General features: G+C 40.5%; 1 protein-coding gene across 5 annotated transcripts in view; it reads left to right on the plus strand.

Moving 5' to 3' along the window:
* The window catches only part of TULP4 (TUB like protein 4), a 232,936-nt gene that overhangs the window by 172,282 nt on the left and 39,686 nt on the right, over window positions 1-20,968 (plus strand). For all 5 annotated transcript variants that reach the window (XR_005531715.1, XM_039252075.1, XM_039252078.1 and 2 more), the window contains one exon: window positions 20,122-20,302. Coding sequence is in view for 4 of the 5 variants with exons in the window: in XM_039252075.1 (XP_039108006.1) it covers window positions 20,122-20,302 (181 nt within the window). In the remaining variant the exon portion in view is untranslated. The remainder of the gene's footprint in view (window positions 1-20,121; window positions 20,303-20,968) is intronic.

Consider the following 20,968-nt stretch of genomic DNA (forward strand, 5'->3'; position numbering starts at 1 on the left):
CTCGCGGTTCGTGGGTTCGAGCCCCGCGTCGGGCTCTGTGCTGACTGCCAGCTCAGAGCCTGGAGCCTGTTTCAGTCTGTGACTCCCTTTCTCTCTGACCCTCCCCTGCTCACGCTGTCTCTCTCTCTCTCTCCTAGAAATAAATAAAACATTAAAAAATTAAAAAAAAAAAGTTAATGCTATTTTTAATTTTTAAGAGCTCTTTTTTGTTTTCTGATTGTTTTTTTTTTAAAAAAAATAGCATTGGGGCGCCTGGGTGACTCCATCAGTTAAGCATCCGACTTGAGCTCAGGTCATTACCTCACAGTTCATGGGTTCGGCCCTGCATCAGGCTGTGCTGACAGCACAGAGCCTGGAGCCTGCTTCGGATTCTGTGTGTCCCCCTCTCCCTTCTGCTCCCCTGCTCACACTCTGTCTCTCTCTCAAAAATAAACTAAAACATTAAAAGGAAATTAAAAAATAGCATCATATTCATATCTCACAGAGGATGAAAGATGAAGATATCAATTGAAGGTTTTGAAGTGTCACTTTATATTCTTCTCTGTCTTTTTCCTTCAGGTTCTTTCTCTCTTTGTTTTGGCTTCTTTTTCATATTAGATGCTTTTCTCACATGTCTGGTGGTCATTGGTCATCTCCTCATATTTAAGGGGTAGAGACTAGCCAGTGACCTGGACACCGGGGTGAGGAGTGCTGGTGCTGTTAACTGATGGGCTTCTCTGCGGGGTGATGCCTGGCCCTCTCCTTCTGCACGTGCCTTACCTAGTGACTGAGGTGGGTTCGTTTCTCAGATCGAGTTGCTAGGTTTTTACCATAAGCCCCTGAGCTGTGTTTGTGTCCGGTCCCCCACCCCGAGCTTCCATTTGGCCTTTCCAGAGGATCAGACAGATGTGCACCTGCTGCTGTTTGTGTGGATGGGAGAAGACACGTGGAACTTTGTTCTTTTTCAGGACTTCCACCCAGTCCCTCTGTCCTTCTCCACCCTCACCTCCACTTTGAGAAGGGTCTCTGGCTTCTGCAGCACAAATCAGCTTACTCCTGGTCTTCTTCCTTGCTGTGGGCTTCAGCTTCAACTGCCTCTGGGCTGTTTGGTCACTTAACCATGTGTCCATCAGCTGCCCAGTTTCTAGATGTTGGCTTCTCTGTCTGCTGACCTTGTCTCTCCAGTTCTCTGTTGAGTTTCACCCACATTACTGTCAATTTGGGAAGGCATCCAGGCCATCATGTGACCTCTCATAGCTCAGTAGCCTCCTCTGTGGCCGCCATTCCTCTGCACACTAGCCTCAGTGGGCTACTTTGGTTTCCTGAATCCATATTGCTTTCTTGCCTTTGCACATGCTGTTCCCTCTGCCCTTGCCCCTACCTGTCCAGAGAATTCCACCTGTCCTTGAAGATTGCGCAGTCTGCCCTTTCCTCTGCCCCCACCCGGGCAAAGTTAGAGTCAGCCCTGCTCGCTAGCCAGGTGCTCTAGGAGCACCTCCTGTGTGCCAAGAACACATGTTGTAACATTTTCCACATTATGTTGTAACTATTGGTTGGGTGTTTTCTTCCTTTTTTTTTTTTTTTAATATTTTTATTTATTTCTAGGAGAGAGAGAGACAGCGTGAGCAGGGGAGAGTCAGAGAGAGAGGGAGTCACAGACTGAAACAGGCTCCAGGCTCTGAGCCGGCAGTCAGCACAGAGCCCGACGCGGGGCTCGAACTCACGAGCCGTAAGATCATGACCAAAGCAAAAGAAAGTCGGACGCTTAACCGACTAAGCCACCCAGGCGCCCCGGGTGTTTTCTTCCTTACCAGATGTGAGGGCGGAGGACCACGCCTCATCCTTCCCTGTAGCCAGGCAGCCTCAGGGCGGTAGCATAGGCAAGTAGGGAGTGAGTGAAGAAAGCTTTGTCTGGAAATGCCTGCCTGCCTCCTCTCTGTGCCTGGAGACAGTGAAGTCCATGGCCTCACCCAGGGGATTGCCATGCTCCCTCCCCAGTTGGGGAATCCCCAGTTACCACGCACACAAGAGAAATTCCCAGTTTGCCCTGCGCACCCTGCTCCAGGAGCACCCAGCATTCAGTGTCATTCATTATTTTATAGAAGATACTGTTTTAAGCAGGGGGTTTTGCATCTGCCAATATTGGTGTGGAGAGTTCATTAGTTTTGGCTGATTAGATACAGGTATTTTTTATTTTCTCATTTTTCAGGCTATTTGGTTATCCCTCCTTAGGAAAACAGTTCGAATGGGGACTCTAATATCTGAATTCTTCTTCCGACTCAAATCCAAAGCAGTTTCTGAATGTGAATCGTCAGTTTAATCCTAACCCATGGTATAGAAAATCCAGCTTGGTGAGAATTATTAGATATGAGGATACCCTGCCAGCAAACTACACATGATCTCCTTGGATGAAAGCCTTTGCAAGATGACTTGTTCCCGTTTCCGGGCTTGGTGCCCCTACAGTGCTGCCTGAGGTCAGCAGGATAGAATCGATGACATCTTCACAGATCACCTGCCCTAAGACTTCTTTTCATCTTTTCCTTCTGTGTCATATCTGACCCCTCTTTACCTCCCTCCGTCTCTTTCTTTACTCCACACTAACGACAGTGTTTGTTTATCCTGAGCCAACAGACTTTTTTTGTCATAATTCTGAAATTCTTCTCTTTATCCAATGTGTCTGTTACATATATTCATGATGAACATCCTAGAAATGTGTTTAGGAAGTTTATAGCCCCAAGAAGGAAACTTTTAAGCCTCATTTCCTTTAATGAGGACACAAGTCAGTGTTTTTTAAAAAATCATAAAGGCAAATGCTTGTTGTTCACCAATTTTGAAAGTACTTATAATTAACTAACTTCATAGAGTTTATCCAGACAATGAAAGATAACAAACCATGATTAAATTATATGGCAGAGGATATTGTGTGATGATCATGAACTTAGAAGATATATCAAGAGCACAATCCCATACAAAAATGGGGAGAGAACTAGAGCTTTAAAGATGTATTTTCAGGGCACCTGGATGGCTCAGTAAATTAAGCATCTGACTCTTGATATTGGCTCGGGTCAAGATTTCATGGTCATGTAATCAAGCCCCACATCAGGCTCTGTGCTGAGCATGGAGCCTGCTTGGGATTCTGTTTCTCCCCACCCCCACCCTCGTCTCTCCCCCTCCCCCGCTCATGCTCACTTGCTCTCACTCTCAAATAAATTCTAAAAAAAAAAGGAAAAAAAAAACACCACAGTTTCTTCTCCAGAGTATATACAGATGGTCCCCAACTTACAATAGTTTGACTTAACGATACTTTGACTTGGTTTGTTTGTTTAAAAATCTTTATTCACAGCTTCTGTCATTAACATGGTTTGTATGTGTTACATCTGGGGTGTTTTTTTGTTTTTTTGTTTTTTAATTCAAGTTAGTTAACAATAAGTGTAGTCTTAGTTTCAGGAGTAGAACCCAGTGATTCATCTATATATGACACCCAGGGCTCATCCCAACAAGTGCCTCCTTAATACCTATTACCCATTTAGCCCAACCCCCTCCCACCTCCCCTCCAGCAACCCTCCCTTTGTTCTCTGTATTTAAGAGTCTCATATGGTTTGCCTCCCTCTCTGTTTTTATCTTATTTTTCCATTCTTTCCCATGTGTTCATCTGTTGTGTTTCTTAAATTCCACATATGAGCAAAATCATATAACTATCTTTCTCTGACTTTGACTTTATAATATTGCAAAGGCGATATGCATTCGGTAGAAACCATATTTCAAATTTTGAATTTAAAATTTTAATCTTTCCCAGGCTGTGTGACACTCTTGCTGCTGGGCAGGAGCTGTGGCTCCCAGTCAGCCAGCCATTCAGTCATAGGGTGAGCGACCCATACACTGGCTGCCCTTCTGCACTCATATGGCCATTCTGGTTTTCCCTTTCAGTACAGCATTGCATCAAGTACAGAGATTCAATACTCCATTGTAAAATAAGCTTTGTGTTAGATGATTTTGCTCAACTATAAAGTAGTGTAAGTGTTCTAAACACATTTGAGGTAGAACATCATAGGCTAAGATGTGATGTCCGATAGGTGAGTTGTATTACGCGCATTTTCGACTTAGGATATTTTCAACTTATGATGGATTTATATGAATGTACTCCCCTCCCTTGTAAGTCAAGGAAGCTCTGCATGGGCACAATCTTACAAGTGAAAACTATGATTTCAATGGATACATATACTTGACCTTCAATTATAGTAAATAACCAATGGTTTTTCCTTTCGAGTGTTTTGTTAGGAAAAATATATTTGTCACATAGTTGGAATTTTTCAAGTATTTGCTCCAGATATTCATAGTGTTAATGAAACACAGGTATACTTCACTTTATATAGTAGATTTTAAAATGTAGGTGAACTGAATTTTTGTAATCATGATTATATTTTAATATCTGCATGAAGGAGTCTTCTCTATTTAAAAGACTGTTTGGTAGAAATTGCCCTTTTCAGAAGGCAGCTGTTTGGTGTGAAATGAGAATTCTTCACCTAATACATCTTTTTGCTAAATGTCTAGACTTAGTTTTCCATGACCAAAGGTAATATTTGTTTATAAACACTAAAACTCTTTTTAATAGAAGGAGGTCTCTCTTTTTTTTAATGTTTTATTTATTTTTGAGAGAGAGACCATGAGCAGGGAAGTGACAGAGAAAGAGGGAAACACAGAATCTGAAGCAGGCTCCAGGCTCAGAGCCCGATATGAGTCTCGAACTCAGGGACTGTGAGATCATGACCTGAGCCGAAGTTGGACATCTAACCAACTGAGCCACCCAGGCTCCCCAAAAGAAGGAGGTCTTAAATAATTAAATAGACTTAATACTTTCTTAGGCACTTTAGACTATGATTTCAAATAAAGTAGAAAAAGTCTGGGTCAGTACATCTTGAACATCCCAAGGTAAGATTTTCCATTTTGCAGGTATTAGCACCTGCAAATATAAGTGGGGCGACATCATCTCCTCTACCCTCTGTTCTGGTGTGTTAGCGTTTTGTTGTTTTTGTGTTTTTTGACCTAGGAAGAGGGAAGGTATATTCTTTTTGCTTTTGGATACAAAGGGCAGGTCCCCCAGCCTTTACTCAGCAGCTGAAAGCAGGCTTATCACAAAATTTAGTCCCTTGTGATCTGATGTGTGGCATCTGCTGATGTGATTGGTGATCCCAAGTCCAGCAGCGTTTGTATACCACCTTTATACCCTGCTTGTGCCATGAGGGGGACAGCAACGAGAAAAATCACTGAAAGTACCCATCATACCTTTTGTTTTTATGTACACACTTTGCAAAAAATACGACGTTTATTTTACATTTGGAGTGGAGTGCAGTCAGGACTGGAGTAGGTAGTGTAGCCGGGCCATTAAAGGTCAGAGCAGGCCTTTTTTTTTTAAATGTTTATTTTTGAGAGAGAGAGAGAGAGACAGAGACAGATTATAAGCAGGGGAGGGGCAGAGATAGGGAGACATAGAATCCAAAGCAAGCTCCAGGCTCTGAGCTGTCAGCACAGAGGCCAACGCGGGGCCTGAACCCACAGACCTTGAGATCATGACCTGAGCCGAAGTCGGCTGCTTAACCAACTGAGCCACCCAGACACCCCTAATTGATGTAGTTCAAAGAATTTAAAAACTAAAAATTTTATATTGTTACTGTACGACATCTTTTCACAGACAGTAATTGAGAAAAAGGAGACTAGCATAGATAATAATGTACACTTAAAACTTTAACACAGTCAGTTGAAAACAGTAATTATTCATTTACTTTTTAAGTATAAGGTTATGATTGAAGTACGAATATGGAATTCAAGAAGATTTGCAAATTCCCTGGTATTCTAAGTGATAAATAATTCTGTAGGGTGTTTTAATTAGGTAGTTTTTAAACTTCGATCATAAAAAAAAAATCGGTAGCATACCAAAAATAGAGAATCCACGTATATTTTGCCACATTTGCTTTTTTTATCCCTTTAATTCTATTTTTTTTAATTTGCTCTACTTAAATCCCTAATAACAGGAGTTACTTCATTATAAACCTCTTCAGAATGTGGCATTTCCTGCCCCAGCCACAGAGCCACGCTCTCACTGCCTCTTTAATTCAAAGAAGGCTCTTATCAAATTGCAGTGAATAACCTTGTCTGGTACTTGGATTAGCCCATGGCTTTAAAGGATGACATCTGTTGAATCAGAGGAGATGAGCATTCATTCTGAAGTTTTACTTTGTCTTACACTATAAGACAGGAAAAGATTTATAAAGGAAACGTTAAAACGTAATGTAAATCTGCTTTTTCAGCTAAAAATGTGATGTTGCCTCTGCAGTTGTATAAATGTAAATGGCTAATATTTGACGTACAACTAATGACTACCTCATAGATGATGCCAACTCCGTGATAGAATAAAAGTCAAACTCCACAAAACCAAATGAAAAAGAATCACAATATATTACTTGCAAAGACTTTTATTCACTATGAGAAAACATTTTCCTTTGCTGGCCCATTAAGTGCCGGTGTTTGGAGTGATGCCACTGACCGCACCTGGTCCTCTATCTGGACTTTTAAAGTAATAATTATAGGTGCTATGTTGGTTTTACTTCACTGGAAAGATTTGAGAGTCATTGTGTTCAACACAACTAGAAAGAAACATGGAGATCTCTCTCATGCAAGCTCTTGTACTCAAATAATCTATCATTATTTTTTAATATCCATTAACTCACTAGAATAACATCACAGCAATCCATTCCTGTGCTGCAGACCCTCAATCGTGAGAGAAGTGTAAGTCGGTTAAAGGACCTATGGAGTAGATCTCTTACCTAGCAGTTTGTGGGAACATCTTTGAAATTAGATTTAATCTAAACCATTGGAAAGAGTGATTTTTTTCTTGCCTCTCTGTCAGTTTTTCTCATGACTTTTTATTAGTGTATACTGCAAAAGGGAAGCCCATTTTAAGCTCTAAGCTGAACATATGTAAGAATGCTTTTTGCCAGAATAGGTGGGAAGGATGTGAGTAACAAGGAAAATAATGGAAACCTACTTAGGAAAGGAAATCATATAGCCTCCCACCTTTCATGGCTATCTTTATGCAACTATTGATACTGTTTAGTTTTTTTATTTTTATTTATTTATTTATTTTTTTAATTTATTTCTGAGAGAGAGAGAGAGTGCGCGTGAGAAGGGGAGGGTCAGAGAGAGAGGGAAACACAGAATCCAAAACAGGCTCCAAGCTCTGAGCTGTTAACACAGAGCCCAACGCGGGGCCTGAACCCACAGACCTCGAGATCATGAACTGAGCCAAAGTCAGCCGCCCAGGCGCCCCTTGTTTAGTTTTTTAGATTTTTCCTTTTTGTTATTCTAGATGTTCTGTTGAGCTCTCTATAGGAGAAAATAGCTTTCTTTAGCAAAAAAAGGTGCAGCTACCGTATTTATACTTTCTTTGTCGATGCTATTTTGGTTGACTGACAGTGGTAACTAGAATGTTTAAAAATTAAATTGCTCTTTGGACTCAGATCATCAATGAGTCACTGTATAGAACACTCAGTATAGATAAGTTATAAAATATATTAAATAAATAATTGTTCTTGAAATTAAAATTTAACAGTATAGTTTAAGAATGAAAGATGGGAGGCAGTTATTCATATAAATGGATTATTAGATAGGTCTTTTAAAGAACATGTTGGGCAGGAACAGCATCAGCAAGGTGTCTGAATAACATTAAGGGACCCTCCTTTCCCCGGCAGACACCAAATCAATAATACACAGACCAGTTCCATGAAAAGTCCAGAAACTAGTTGAAAGGCTCCTGCACCCCAAGCTAAGTGTGAAATCAGCCACATCAAAGCTGGTAGGAAAATTCAGGGTACCCTCTTGCCATAATCACTACTCCCAGCAAAGTATAATAAGATTGAGAGAAAAAACTCAGCTCTCAGCTTCTTCTTAGGAAGAAAAGGAAAGAACTGAACTATACGTGCAACATTCTGTTTTTTTTCTGGGTGCAGCTGAGGCACTGGCTTCTGTCTCAAAGAGCTAACAGCATGCTGGGGGCAACTGACATACTGTTTGAATTAGTGTGGCAGTCCTCACTACAGCCTCTCCCCCGGCCCAGTGCAGAGTGAGCAAGAGAGGAAAAGAAGGACAGAAGGACTATAAGACTGCCATAAAACAGTTAACAAGATGGCAATAGTAAGTTCTTTCTTATCAATGATAACTTTAAATGTAAATGGATTAAACTCTCCAGTAATAAGACATGGAGTAGCTGAATGGATTAAAAAAGCCAAAGTCCAACCATATGTTGCCTGTAGGAGACTCACTTTAGATTTAAGGTCATATGTATGCTGAAAGTAAAAAGAAGGAAAAAGATAATTCCATACAAATGTTAACCAAAAGAGAGCAACGGTGAGTGTGTTTATATCAGACAAAATAAACTTTGTCAGAAACTGTCACAAGAGACAAAGACATTATATAATGGAAAAACGGTCAATTCACCTGGAAGATAGAACAGTTATATATGCATGGAACATCAGAGAACCTAAATACATAGAACATTGATGAAGCAAACACTGACAGAACTGAAAGGAAAAATAAATAGCAATATATATTGTAATGGTAGGAGACTTCACTACTTCACTTTCAGTACTGGACAGTATATCCAGACAGAAAAATCCATAGAGAATCAGTGGACTTTAACAACGCTATAAACCAAGTGGACCTAACAGATGTATTTAGAACATGTCAGCCAACCGAAGCAGAACATACATTCTTCTGAAGCACACAGGGAACTTTCTGCAGAATAGATCATGTGTTGGATCACAAAACAAGTCTTAACAAATTTAAGAAAATTGAAATTATATTAGGTATCTTTTTCAATCACAGTGGAATGAAACTAGAAATGAATAGTAGAGGTTAATACTGGAAGATTTACAAATATGGGAAAATTTAAGAATGTACCCCTGATTAATCAAGTGGGGCAATGAAGAAACTGAAAGGAAAATTAGAAAATACCTCTAAACGAGTGAAAATGAAAACACAACATGCCAGGACTTACCGGATGCAGCAAAAGTAGCACTAAGAGGGACATAAATACTGACAATGAGAAAAAGAAGAAAGTTCTCAAACAATCTAACCTCACAATTCAAGGAACTAGAAAAAGAAGAACAAACTTAGTCCACATTAGCAGAAGGAAGGAAATCCTAAGGCTTAGAGCAAAAATAAAATGAAATGGAAAATAGAAAAAGAATTTTTAAAATGAAATTAAGAGTTGGATTTTTTTGAAAAGATCAATAAAATTGAAAAAACTTTAAGTTAAAAAAGAGATGACTCTGGTAAAATTAAATGAAAACAAACAAAACAAAAAAATCAAATGAAAGAGGAGGGGCCCCAGGCTGGCTCATTCAGTAGAGTGTGACTCTTGATCTCTGGGTTGTACGTTTGAGCCCCACGTTGAGTGTAGACATTACTGAAACATAAAATCTTAAAAAAAAAAAAAAAAAATTAAAGAGGTGATATTTGCAACTAATGCCACCAAAGTAAGGATCATTAGAAATTACTATGAACAATTCCATGCCAACAAACTGGAAAACCTAAAAGAAATGGATAAATTCCTAGAAACATACAACTTACCAAGACTGAATCATAAAGAAATAGAAAATCTGAGCAGACCTATAACTAGCAATGAGATTGAATCAGTAATCAAAAACTTCCCAAGAAAGAAAATGCCAGCACCAGATGGCTTAATTGGTGAATCCTGCCAAACATTTAAAGAATTAACACCATTCTTTCTCTCTTTCCCCAAAACTTGAAGAGCAGGGAATACTTCCAAGCTTATTTTAAGAGGCTAGCATTACCCTAATACCAAAGCTTGACAAAGACACTATAAGAAAATTACAGACCAATATCCTTGATGAATATAGATGCAAAAATTCTCAACAAAATACGAGTAAACTTGATTAAGCAGCAAATTAAAAGGATAATATATAGTAGTCAAGTGAGATTTATTCCTGGTAGGCAAGGATGTATAAATTACCAAAATCAACTAATGTGATACACCCCATTAGCAGAATATAGGATAAGAACCACATGATCCCCTCCATAGATGCAGAAAAAATATTTGATTAAATTCAACACCCTTGCATAACAAAAAGTTCTAAACTAAGAATAGAAGGAAATTACTTCAACATAATAAAGGCCACATATGAAGATCTCACAGCTAATATCATACTTAACAGTGAAAAACTGAAAGTTTTAGCTCTTTAGGATCAGGAACAAGGCAAGGATGACCAGTTTCTCCATTTCTATCCAACATAGTACTGGAAATTTTAGAGCAATCAGGCAAGAAAAAGAAATAAAAGGCATTTGAATAGGAAAGGAAAAAGTAAAACTTTGTTTACAAATGATATGATATTAGGGACACCTGGGTGGCTGAGTTGGCTAAACATTCCAACTTCAGCTCTGGTCATGATCTCACAGTTCATGAGTTCGAGCCCCATATTGGGCTCTGTGCAGACAGCTCAGGGCCAGGAGCCTGCTTAGGATTCTTTGACTCCCTCTCTCTCAACCCCACTTGCACTCCGTCTCTCTCTGTCTCTCAAAAATGAATAATGTTAAAGGAAGTTTTTTAAAATGATCTTATATGTAGAAAGCCCTAAAGATCTCACACACATACACACACACACACACACACACACACACACACACACAACTGTTAGAATAAACAAATTTAGTAAAGTTGCAAGATACAAAATCAAGATACAAAAATCAGTTCCATTTTTACATACAAGCAATGAATAGTCTGAAAAGGAAACAAAGAAAACAATCCCTATGTGCAGTAGTACCAAAAAGAATAATTGGGGGCACCTGGGTGGTGCAGTCAGTTAAGTGTCCAACTTGTGATCTTGGCTCAGGTCATAATCTCACAGTTTGTGAGTTTGAGCCCTACATCAGGCCCTGTGCCCATGGGGTAGAGCCTGCCTGCGAATCTCACTCCTCTCTGCCCCTCCCCTACTTGTGCTTGCTCACTCTCTCAAAAAAATAAACTTAAAAACATTTTTTAAAAACAAATAAATGAATAAACTTAACCAAGGAGGTGAAAGATTTGTACACCGAAAAGTATTAAACACTAATGAAAGAAATTAAAGAAGACACAAATAAAGGGGGAAATATCTCATGTTTATGAACTGACTTAATGTTGTTAAAATGCCCATACTACACAAAGCGATCTACAGATTCAGTGCACTCCATATCAAACTCCCAGTGGCATTTTTTTTTTTTTTTACAAAGATAGAAAAAAAAATCCTGAAATTAAAATAGAATCACAAAAGACCTGGAATAGCCAAAACAGTTCTGAGAAGAACAAAGCTGGAGGAATCACACTTCCTGATTTCAAAATACATTACAGAGCCACATTAAATAAAGTGTGGTACTGGCATAAGTACTGGCAGAGAGACTAGTGGAACAGAAGAGAGCCCAGAAATTAACCAGTGTGTATCTGGTCAACTGTCTTCCAACAAAGATTCCAAGAAAATACAATGAGAAAAGGAAAGGATAGTCTTATGAACAGATGTTTCGAGGATAACTGAATATTCATATGCAAAACAATGAAATTGGACCCTTGTCTTACAGCATATACAAAACTCTACTCAGGATGGACTAAAAGTTTAAAATCAAGACTGAAACTGTAAAACTCTTAGGAGAAGGCATTGGAATTCTTCATGTCATTGGTCTTGGCAATGATTTTTTTGGTTAGGACACGAAAAACAAAGGCAACAAAAACAAAATTAGACAAGTATGTAACATCAAATTTAAAAGTTTCTGCAGAGCATAGAAAACAATTAGCAGAGTGAAAAGGCAACCTATGGAATGGGAGAAAATATTTGCAAACCATGTATGTGATAAGCAAAATCTAGAAGGAGCTCCTTTAATTAAGTAACAAAAAACTAAAAGCCAGATTAAAAAGTGGACTAAATATTTGAATAGTTATTTCTACAAAGAAAACAGATCAGTGACCAACAAGTAAATGATAGATGCTTAGCCAGTAATCATCAAGGAAATGCAAATCCAAACCACAATCAGATATCACCTCACATCTGTTAACAATAGTTTTGGGGAAAAAAACCACCACAAATAAATGTTGGCTAGGATGTGGAGAAACTGGAATGGGATTGTAAAATGTTGTTGCATATAGACAGTATGGAGGTCCCTCAAAAAATGAAAAATTGAACTACCATGTAATGTGGCAATCCCAAAATTCTTTTGAGTATTTATCCAAAAGAATTGAAATCAGGGTCTTGGGATATTTGTGCAACCTGTTCAGTGCAGCATTATTCACAGTAGCCAAGATGGGGAAACAACCTAAATGTCCATCAGTGAATGAAAAGACAAGGAAAGTGTGGTATGTGTGTGTGTATATTTGTATATGTAAATGTATATGAATATACACATACATACAATGGAATATTATTCATCCTTAGGAAGGCTGAATAATACATGGGTAAACCTTGAGGGCATCATCCTAAGTGAAATATTCCAGTCACTGAAACCCAAATACCATATAATCTCAATTAAATGAGGTATCTAAAATAGACTCCTAGAAGCAGAGAATAGAATGATGGTTGCCCAGAGCTGGGGGTAGGGAAAACAAGGAGTTGCTATTCAATGGGTATGAAGTTTTAGTTGCGGAAGATGATTAAGTTCTGGAGATATGCTGGATAACATTGAGCCTGTACTTAATACTGTATTGTACACTTGAAAACTTAACAGATCCCATGTTAAGTTTTCTTACCACTATAGTATATTGAGGCTCTGAATTTATTTTGAAATCAATTTCTTTTTCTTTTCTTTTTTTTTTTTTTTTTTGCATTTATTTATTTTTTGAGAGACAGAGACAGATTTTGAGTAGGGAAGGGACAGAGAGAGAGGGAGTCACAGATTCCAAAGCAGGCTCCAGGCTTCCGAGTTGTCAGCTCAGAGCCCAATGCAGGGCTTGAACTCACAAACTGCAAGATCATGACCTGAGCTGAAGTCAGACACTTAACCAACTGAGCCACCCAGATGCCCCTCTATTTCTTGTTCATTTAGTGTTCTGTTTTCTTCCTCAGCCTTTATTAATACAGCAGTGTGATGGCAGCTGTGGTTTAACGTAGAGCCCTTATATGAATGCCAGTGTTCATTCAGTTGGCTCAATTACAAAATTAAGCTTCCCAGGGTTACCTGCAGCATTCCTAAACCACAAATGCAATGCTGCCCTGGACAGCCCAACCCTTGGCATTGACTATATCCTTGTGTTTTGTTGGGGAGAGGTGATATGCGTGCCCCTACCCGTGATGCTCTTCTAATCAAATTCTAGGCAAGACCCACTGAGCCCTCTTCATGACTAGGCCTTAACCTTGGCCTATAAAACAGGACTCATCACAAATGACTTCATACACACACACACACAGTCTAAGAGACTCGAACAAGCACTAGCATGGTTTCTATCAGCTCAAAGCTGTATCACTAAAGATGACAACTCCAGCCCCCTTAACTTCTTGCCTGGGAAAGTTCAAGGCTGCCAAAAGAATTTACTATTGTTCTGGACAGGACCTGGTAGGAGTGCCCCTGTACCCCAGTCTCTGTAGGTGTGTAGGACCCTAATTTCAGTAAGCGCTAGCTAGCAAGCCCAAGTGGCCTAATCACATTGACAAACCCCTCCTTCCACTTTTTGTGTATTTCCACCCACCCACCCCCAGTCACCTCCATACAAGTGGTAGTTGAGTTCACTTCACGCTGGACTCTCTTCCCTATGCCAGCAGCTATACTGGTAAAAGTCTGTTCTTACCTCCTTAGTTTCTGGTTTTGTTCATCTTTGACCCCAGTCAGGTACTATTGGGTCAGCGCCCATCACTGTGTACCCAACAGCTACTGTGCATCAGAGACTTTTACTTTCTTCTGAATCATTTTGCCTTCGCCCTTCTGTTGAAGTTTTTTAGTAGCCATAGGAAAAAATTACTATTTTCATATATTGAGAACTATATTTACATGTATTTTTAAAATTTGGTGCATTTTAATGTTTGCTTATTTTCGAGAGACAGAGACAGAGTGGGAGTCGGGAGGGACAGAGAGAGAGAGAAGGAGACACACAATCCAAAGCAGGCTCTAGGCTCTGAGCTGTCAGCAACAGACCCCATTGTGGGGCTCAAACTCACAAACCATGAGATTATGACCTGAGCTGAAGTCAGATGCTCAACCAACTAAGCCACCCAGGCGCCCTAAAACTTGGAGCATTTTAAAACAGAAAAGGATCTGAGACTGCATTTAATATAACTTTTTTAGCCTCTACAGAGGAGACTAACACTTAGGGAGATAAATGATCAATTCGAAGTGATGTATGTAATTAGATTACAGTGTCCTTAGCATTTCCAAGGATCATGTTGTCTTGGGTGGCTGCTCTAGGCATTTTCACCCTACATTTCATATCCACAGACCTGATAAAGAGCTCTATTCCTGGAACACTTTTCTCTACCTCATTCAGTGCATACTTAAATATATTTTTAATAGTATATTGACATGGTATAAAAATTTAAATATTCAAAGGGGTATATGATGAAAAATACCCTTTCCCCCACCATCCCCAAGCCTCCTCCTTCTGTTTCCCCAAAAGTAATTGCTATTTCCAATTACTTCTGGAGATGTTCTAGTTAAATGTATGTTTTAATTAGACCTGTACTCAGACCACTCTCCTCCACCCCAGAAACCACGTGTGGGCATTTTAGAAGGGTGAATAAACTTAAAAAGAGAGCCTGAAAGATTTGGAGAAGAATGTTCTAGCAATGGGAATTATTTACCATTAAAATTGATGCCTGGGGCAGAGAGAGTATTTTCTTCTCTGAAACTCTTTAAACATAAGATAGCACGTATAGGAGGATTAGGAGGAACTTGACGGAGGACCAAGGGGGAGAAGGGCGGAAATGGTGGGGGAAAGGGAGAGAGGCAAACCATGAGAGACTCTTGAATGCTGACAAAAACTGAGGACTGATGGATGTGGGGGGGAGGGGGGGATGGGCATGAAGGAGGGCACTTTGGGGATGAGCACTGAGTGTTATGTAGAAACTAATTTGACAATAAACTATTTGTAAAAAAAAATAATAATAAAATAAAAAAAAATAAAAAATAAAAAATAAAATAAAAAAAAAAAAAAAAAAAAGAGTTGGACCACAATCAACCGACTGAGCCACCCAAGCACCCTAGCATAAATCTTAAAGTGTCTGTTTTAGAAATTATTGTTATAGTCAACTGTGAAATTACATTTCATCTTTAAAATTAAAAAATAAAAACGGGAAATAATCTGTTAGGTGACAAATTCTATCACTTACAACTGTCTGATTTCAATGACTCTAGTTGCAAAATATTCCAATCTGCCTTGAAGCATTTGAAAGGTAGTGCTCTGTAACCCCAACAGGGGGGGTCTTTCAAAAATAAATTTGACTTCAGTGGTATTTCTGAATAGAAGAATCCTTCTAAAGAGCAGAGACATCATGGTTGGTCCCTTCATTCCTCTCTCCACAGTGGCACATTTAGACATTTGCCACCAACGGAGTAGAGGTTACTGGTAGGAATGTGTAATCACTTTGTTACCTGCTCTCCTAGCTTTAAATCACAGAAGCAAATAAATGGATAAAAGGGTCAACTTCTTCTGAAACTAGTTCCAATGGCTACTAGTTAAACTCTGCTACAAAAGATGTGGTGTATTTTTATAGTTGAAACTTCCTAACATGGTCTTTATTCAAGAATTTAGATGAATACTGGTCTCCAAAAATAAAAGTACTGAGGAGATATTATCACTGGTTCCAAAACAGAAGTCTTGTGAGTGATTTTATATCATTTTCCTATCACCTTTGGTTTGTGGCTTGGTTCATTTTAAATTACTGATAATAATTGTGTTATATTTTTAAATAATTACATCTAAAAATAGTTTAGACTGGAGTGCCCGGTTACTAAACACTGCATGCAGTGACGGGCAGCCGTTGAACGGATATGGCCTGAGGGCCAGCAGGTTTCTCCCAGCCTGTTTGGTTCTTGGTGTACACGTTACAGAGGGAACCTTGTCCCTGACCCTACACGAAGCCTGCCGTCCAACAGGGAAGAACAGCAGGAAAAATATGAGACAGAAATTTACTTCATCCATTTTTTAAAGTATTTTGGAGGCCAGTTTTGTGGGAGGATTCAATAGTCTAAACAGAAAGGAAAGAAGTTTTTGCTTCCTTTGTAGGAAAATTTGAGTAAAGGCCAAAGCTTTGGGCAGAAATACATTTATTAATAGCCCCTGAACCTTTGCTTGTGACCAGCAACATGTGAGAACCTGAGGGTGCAGACCTGATCTCCAGAAGCTCACAGTTTAACGGGAAAGAGATATGCGAAAACAGAGCCAAGTTGAGAATGCTGAGTTGCCCCTGGTTAGAATGAGGTTAATTCCATGGGGTGGGTCCCCCAAAGCTTTCACACACGATGTCTGAGCACCTGTTCTATACCAGACACTGTCCTGGACATTGGAGATAAAACACAAGCCACAGTCTTGGCTGCAGGAGGATGAGACTGTGTGTTTGTATGTATGTGTGGAGGTTGGGGAGAGGATGAAGCCATGCATTTCATCTGGGACATGTTGGTTCTGATGGGCCTTTGGCGCATCCAGGGGTAGGTTGCCAGGTAGGCAGTCTGATGTGGGAGTCTAGAGCTTAGGGGAGAGACTTGAGCAGGAAGCCAGCCATGAACAGGATCTTTGAGGCCATGAACACAAGAACACATGTGATCTCCCTGAGAGGGAAGACCACCCAGGACCAAGCTTAGAACAAGACAGAGTTGGAAAGGAGGAACCAGCACCAACCTGTCTAAAGCACCAGAATTAGGGAGTAGAAGCAGAGATTGACACATGTGTGTTTGTGTATTCATTATTATTAGACTTTTCTGTCATGTTCTTTTCAAGGCCTTTGCTCACATAAGCTTTGTCTCATTGGAAGTGATCAGGCATGAAAAGAACATGAAATAGAGGAGATTTTTTTTAATCTGATTTCATGTGTCAGTGTTCTCGAGTAACCTGTGGCATACTTCTTCCCAAACAGAGTAACTTCCTCCATCACTGCTTGACAACTAGACTGTTAGTGCTGCTTTTTTCCTTCTCTCTGATCTTAGTAGTACGTTATCCGCCCAGGAGAGCTATAGTTGGGATTGATTCATGGCAGGGAATTGGGGGCTGGCTTAAGTGTAATGTTGAGCGCTGATGCCTCACTAAATCACGTAGATGTCTGTTCTGCTGTCTGGTATCTGTTCTTCTCTCAAATGGAAAAATGTGAGCATTACTCAAAAGATCCTTCAATGCAGAGGCATTTCCTCCCTCCCTTCACAGATACTTACTACCATGTGACATCTACTCTGACAGGCCCTGGGGAGATAGTGAGCAGAGCACATACAGGCCATGCCCTGAAAAGCTTACAGTCTAGCCTGGGAGTCAGACAGAAATCAAATATTGCACAGAAAGGTATGAAAACTGATGACTGTACCAGTGACAGACTAGGGCAATGTGAACCTCTAACAGGAGGGGGTGGGAACATGTCTGGGATTGATACATATCAAGTCTGGGTACTTGTGAAGAATAACTGTTGGCTGTGACCTGCTCATGAGCTACTTTATTAGAAACAGAAGGCATACATGGTCACATAACCCCTTCACCCAACACCAAGACATGGTTGCTCTTCAAAACATACCTGAGCAAATTAAGGAGAATGTGGGAAGGGGGACAAAAACAGCCTGCTTCCTGGGGACATCACCCATGACAGTGGCCTTATAGAGAAGTTCCTGCACATCTTTTGAAACATATAAATTGTACATCTCAGTTAAAGTTACAGGAAGTCATATTCCATATTTATCACCATTGAAAACTGCCTGCCAAGTGCATTCAGCAGGTGCCTCTTTCAGGGCTTTAGCAGGTCTGGCCGCCCCTAATGTCTTTTTTTTTTTTTTTTTTAACTTTTTTTAATGTTTATTTTTTTATTTTTTGGAGAGAGAGGGTGAGCAGGGGAGGGTCAGAGAGAGAGGGAGACACAGACTCTGAAACGGGCTCCAGGCTCTGAGCTGGCAGTCAGCACAGAGCCCGATGCGGGGCTCGAGCCCACGAACCGCGAGATCATGACCCAAGCGAAAGTCGGACGCTTAACCGACTAAGCCACCCAGGCGCCCCTGGCCACCCCCAATGTCTTGATCGCTGTGCCAGTGCCGCATGAGGTCTGTGCAGACATGCCAACAGAGACTGGTTTTCTCCATTGCTAGACAAAAATTCCACTTCTTCTAAAATGTTTTATTGTATTCCTAGTAGTTTGTGTGTGTTTTCTTTAAGCCCAGTGCAGTAATAGATTCCTTATTGCCCCTGGAGAAAACTGTTTTAGCCTTTTTTTTAGCTTTCAGTCATTAAAATGTAGACATGTTTAAAGGAATTTTTTTTAATGTTTGTTTATTTTTGAGAGAGTGTGAGCTGGGGAGGGACAGAGAAAGGGGGGCAGGGGATCCAAAATGAGCTCCACGCAGATAGCAGCAAGCTTGATGTGGGGCTCGAACTCACAAACAGTAAGATCATGACCTGAGCCAAAGTCAGATGCTCAACCGACTGAGCCACCTAGGCGCTCCTAAAGGAATGTTTGATAGACGGTTGATTTATTCTAAAACAGCTCTGTAAATTCTGTGAGCTTTTTACTACTTAAATGAAATATATCTTCCCTTGCAATTAATCTATCTTAATCGTCAGGATTTATGTCCTAAGAATGCCTTTGGACAGTCACTGACTTTATTTAATAGTAAATACTATTAAGTGCCCTCTGTACCCAAAGATGTTAGGTGCCAGGGAGACAGCTGTGGACAGTCTTTGCTCCCAAGGAGCTTAATGTCAAAATCTTTATAGCAAAAGGAGGCAAGGACCTAACACTCACTAAATAACTTTCCCTCTGTGTAAATCCTAGTCTTTCCAGTAAGAGAGCCTGGTGGCTTGATCACTTAATGGCCTTGTCAACTGATGTGACCTCTCAGGTGGTTTCTGCACCTGCAAGATGGAAAGACTTGTCATGCTTCTCCTGACAGTTGCTGATGGATACAGGGATCTCATTAAACACAAAAGATACAAAGTTTTAAATGCCAATAGATGGCAGACACTAGCACCACACAAGGCAGAAGAGAACATGGTGACTCCCCTGTGGAGGTCCTGCTTTCCATGGGACCATCCAGCTAGAAGACACAGCTCATGTCAGAGGACTTCTGGCAGCTGTGAGATTTCTCTGCTGCTCTGATGGAGGGGGCCAACCTCTCCTCTGCCCTGCCTGTGCGTCAGCTCTGCCCATGCACTTGCCTGTACCCCCAGGACGTTCCTGCGTGTGTGCTCCAGGCCAGATGAAGTGAGGGTGTCAGGTCCCTCAGAGTTCTGTATCAACAGTGCTGATACTTAACTCACAGGATTACTTTGACAATACATGAAGCAAAGCTCTTAGTATAGTGCTTAGCACAACGTAAGCACTCAGTGAATGTGTTAATACTGTTAATACATTATAACATTAATTATTAATACAGTAAGAACTATTCTTCTTAGTTCAATAAAACATTAGACAAACTATTTCAGGAACATCTTTTCCAAATGTGGTTAGATAACGTGCTTATATAACCAAATATATTTTCTCTTTGGTCAAACATACACCTAAAGTTTTTCTTCTAAATTTGAAAAATTCTTACCAGACCTCCACTGCTGCTTTTTTTTGTTGAAGAAAAATAAATATTTTCCTCTTCTCAACCTTCCTTCTCCAACCAAAAAAATGTAACATGCAAACAAAAACAGTGAGCACAAAGTGAGACAGTGATTTTGTTGGTGTTACTTGTAAATATACATACAGCATAACACATGTCTTTATTTTGCCATTAGTCAGATTTCAGTATTAGAGGACTAGAATGCTTGCAGATGAATAGCCAGCTAAGTTTCTGGTACTTAATGCTTTGTGTACTCCCTCAGCTACTTAACTGCTCTGGTTTTTTAGTCCTGAATATATTTGTCCAGCTTAACAAGTTTAAGTGACGAGTTTTGCCAGAAACTGCAGTCCTTTCTCCTGGTCCGTCAAAGGTTCTGGTCCTTGGTTGCAGGTGCTGTTTGGCACGGCCGACGGGCAGGTGATCGTCATGGACTGCCACGGCAGGATGCTGGCCCATGTGCTCCTGCACGAGTCCGATGGCATCCTCAGCATGTCCTGGAACTGCCCCGCCTTCCTGGTGGAGGACAGCAGCGAGAGCGACACAGACTCAGACGACTATTCCCCGCCCCAAGGTAGGAAGCCAGAGGAGGGGGCGAAGGTCCACCATGGGCACTCACCGGAAAGAGCTCCGGCGAAGCACAAGGCAGGGCGGCCTGATGCCTGGTTTCGGTTCCGCCGTCTTCCCTGTGCCTTCCCTTTTCTCAGAATCACCGTGCAGCTGATGAAGCTCCATTGGCTTAGGTTTCACTAGACTGAAATGACCCTTGTCATGTCCCTAGGGTGTTGTGGGGCTTAGCTGCTTAGCAAGAATAAAGAGAGCTGGAGATGAGAAATGCTGTGCTATTACTATAACTTAATCTGTGGTGTTCCAAATCCCTAATGTCATTAAAGCCCGTAGCTTTAGTTGTGTGAGAAAAGGATTAGTTCTGCCTGTAATGCAGGCCAGTACACTGGGTTGCCATTCATGCCCCTGTCTGTGTTTGGGGGGGAAACTTCTTTTCTCAGTTCAGAAGAACCTGTCTTCCCCTGTAAGCCTCACCACAATGTCGGTTTAGATGGATTGGCATCTTGTTTCTTAATATTTGGACTGGGAAGGAAAGGTGTCAGACTCTTGGTGGGGATAATTTCAGACTCCAGGCTCCTTCACCTTTGCAGTGTGTTTTATCTCTCAAATGTATAAGAGACACACCCCCCACATACATGCACAAAAAGCAGAAACCTCTGATGTTCATGCTGGC

Source organism: Hyaena hyaena, unplaced genomic scaffold (assembly GCF_003009895.1).
Source record: "Hyaena hyaena isolate Hyena2069 unplaced genomic scaffold, ASM300989v1 scaffold_405, whole genome shotgun sequence".
In the NCBI taxonomy this organism is placed as follows: Eukaryota; Metazoa; Chordata; class Mammalia; order Carnivora; family Hyaenidae; genus Hyaena; species Hyaena hyaena.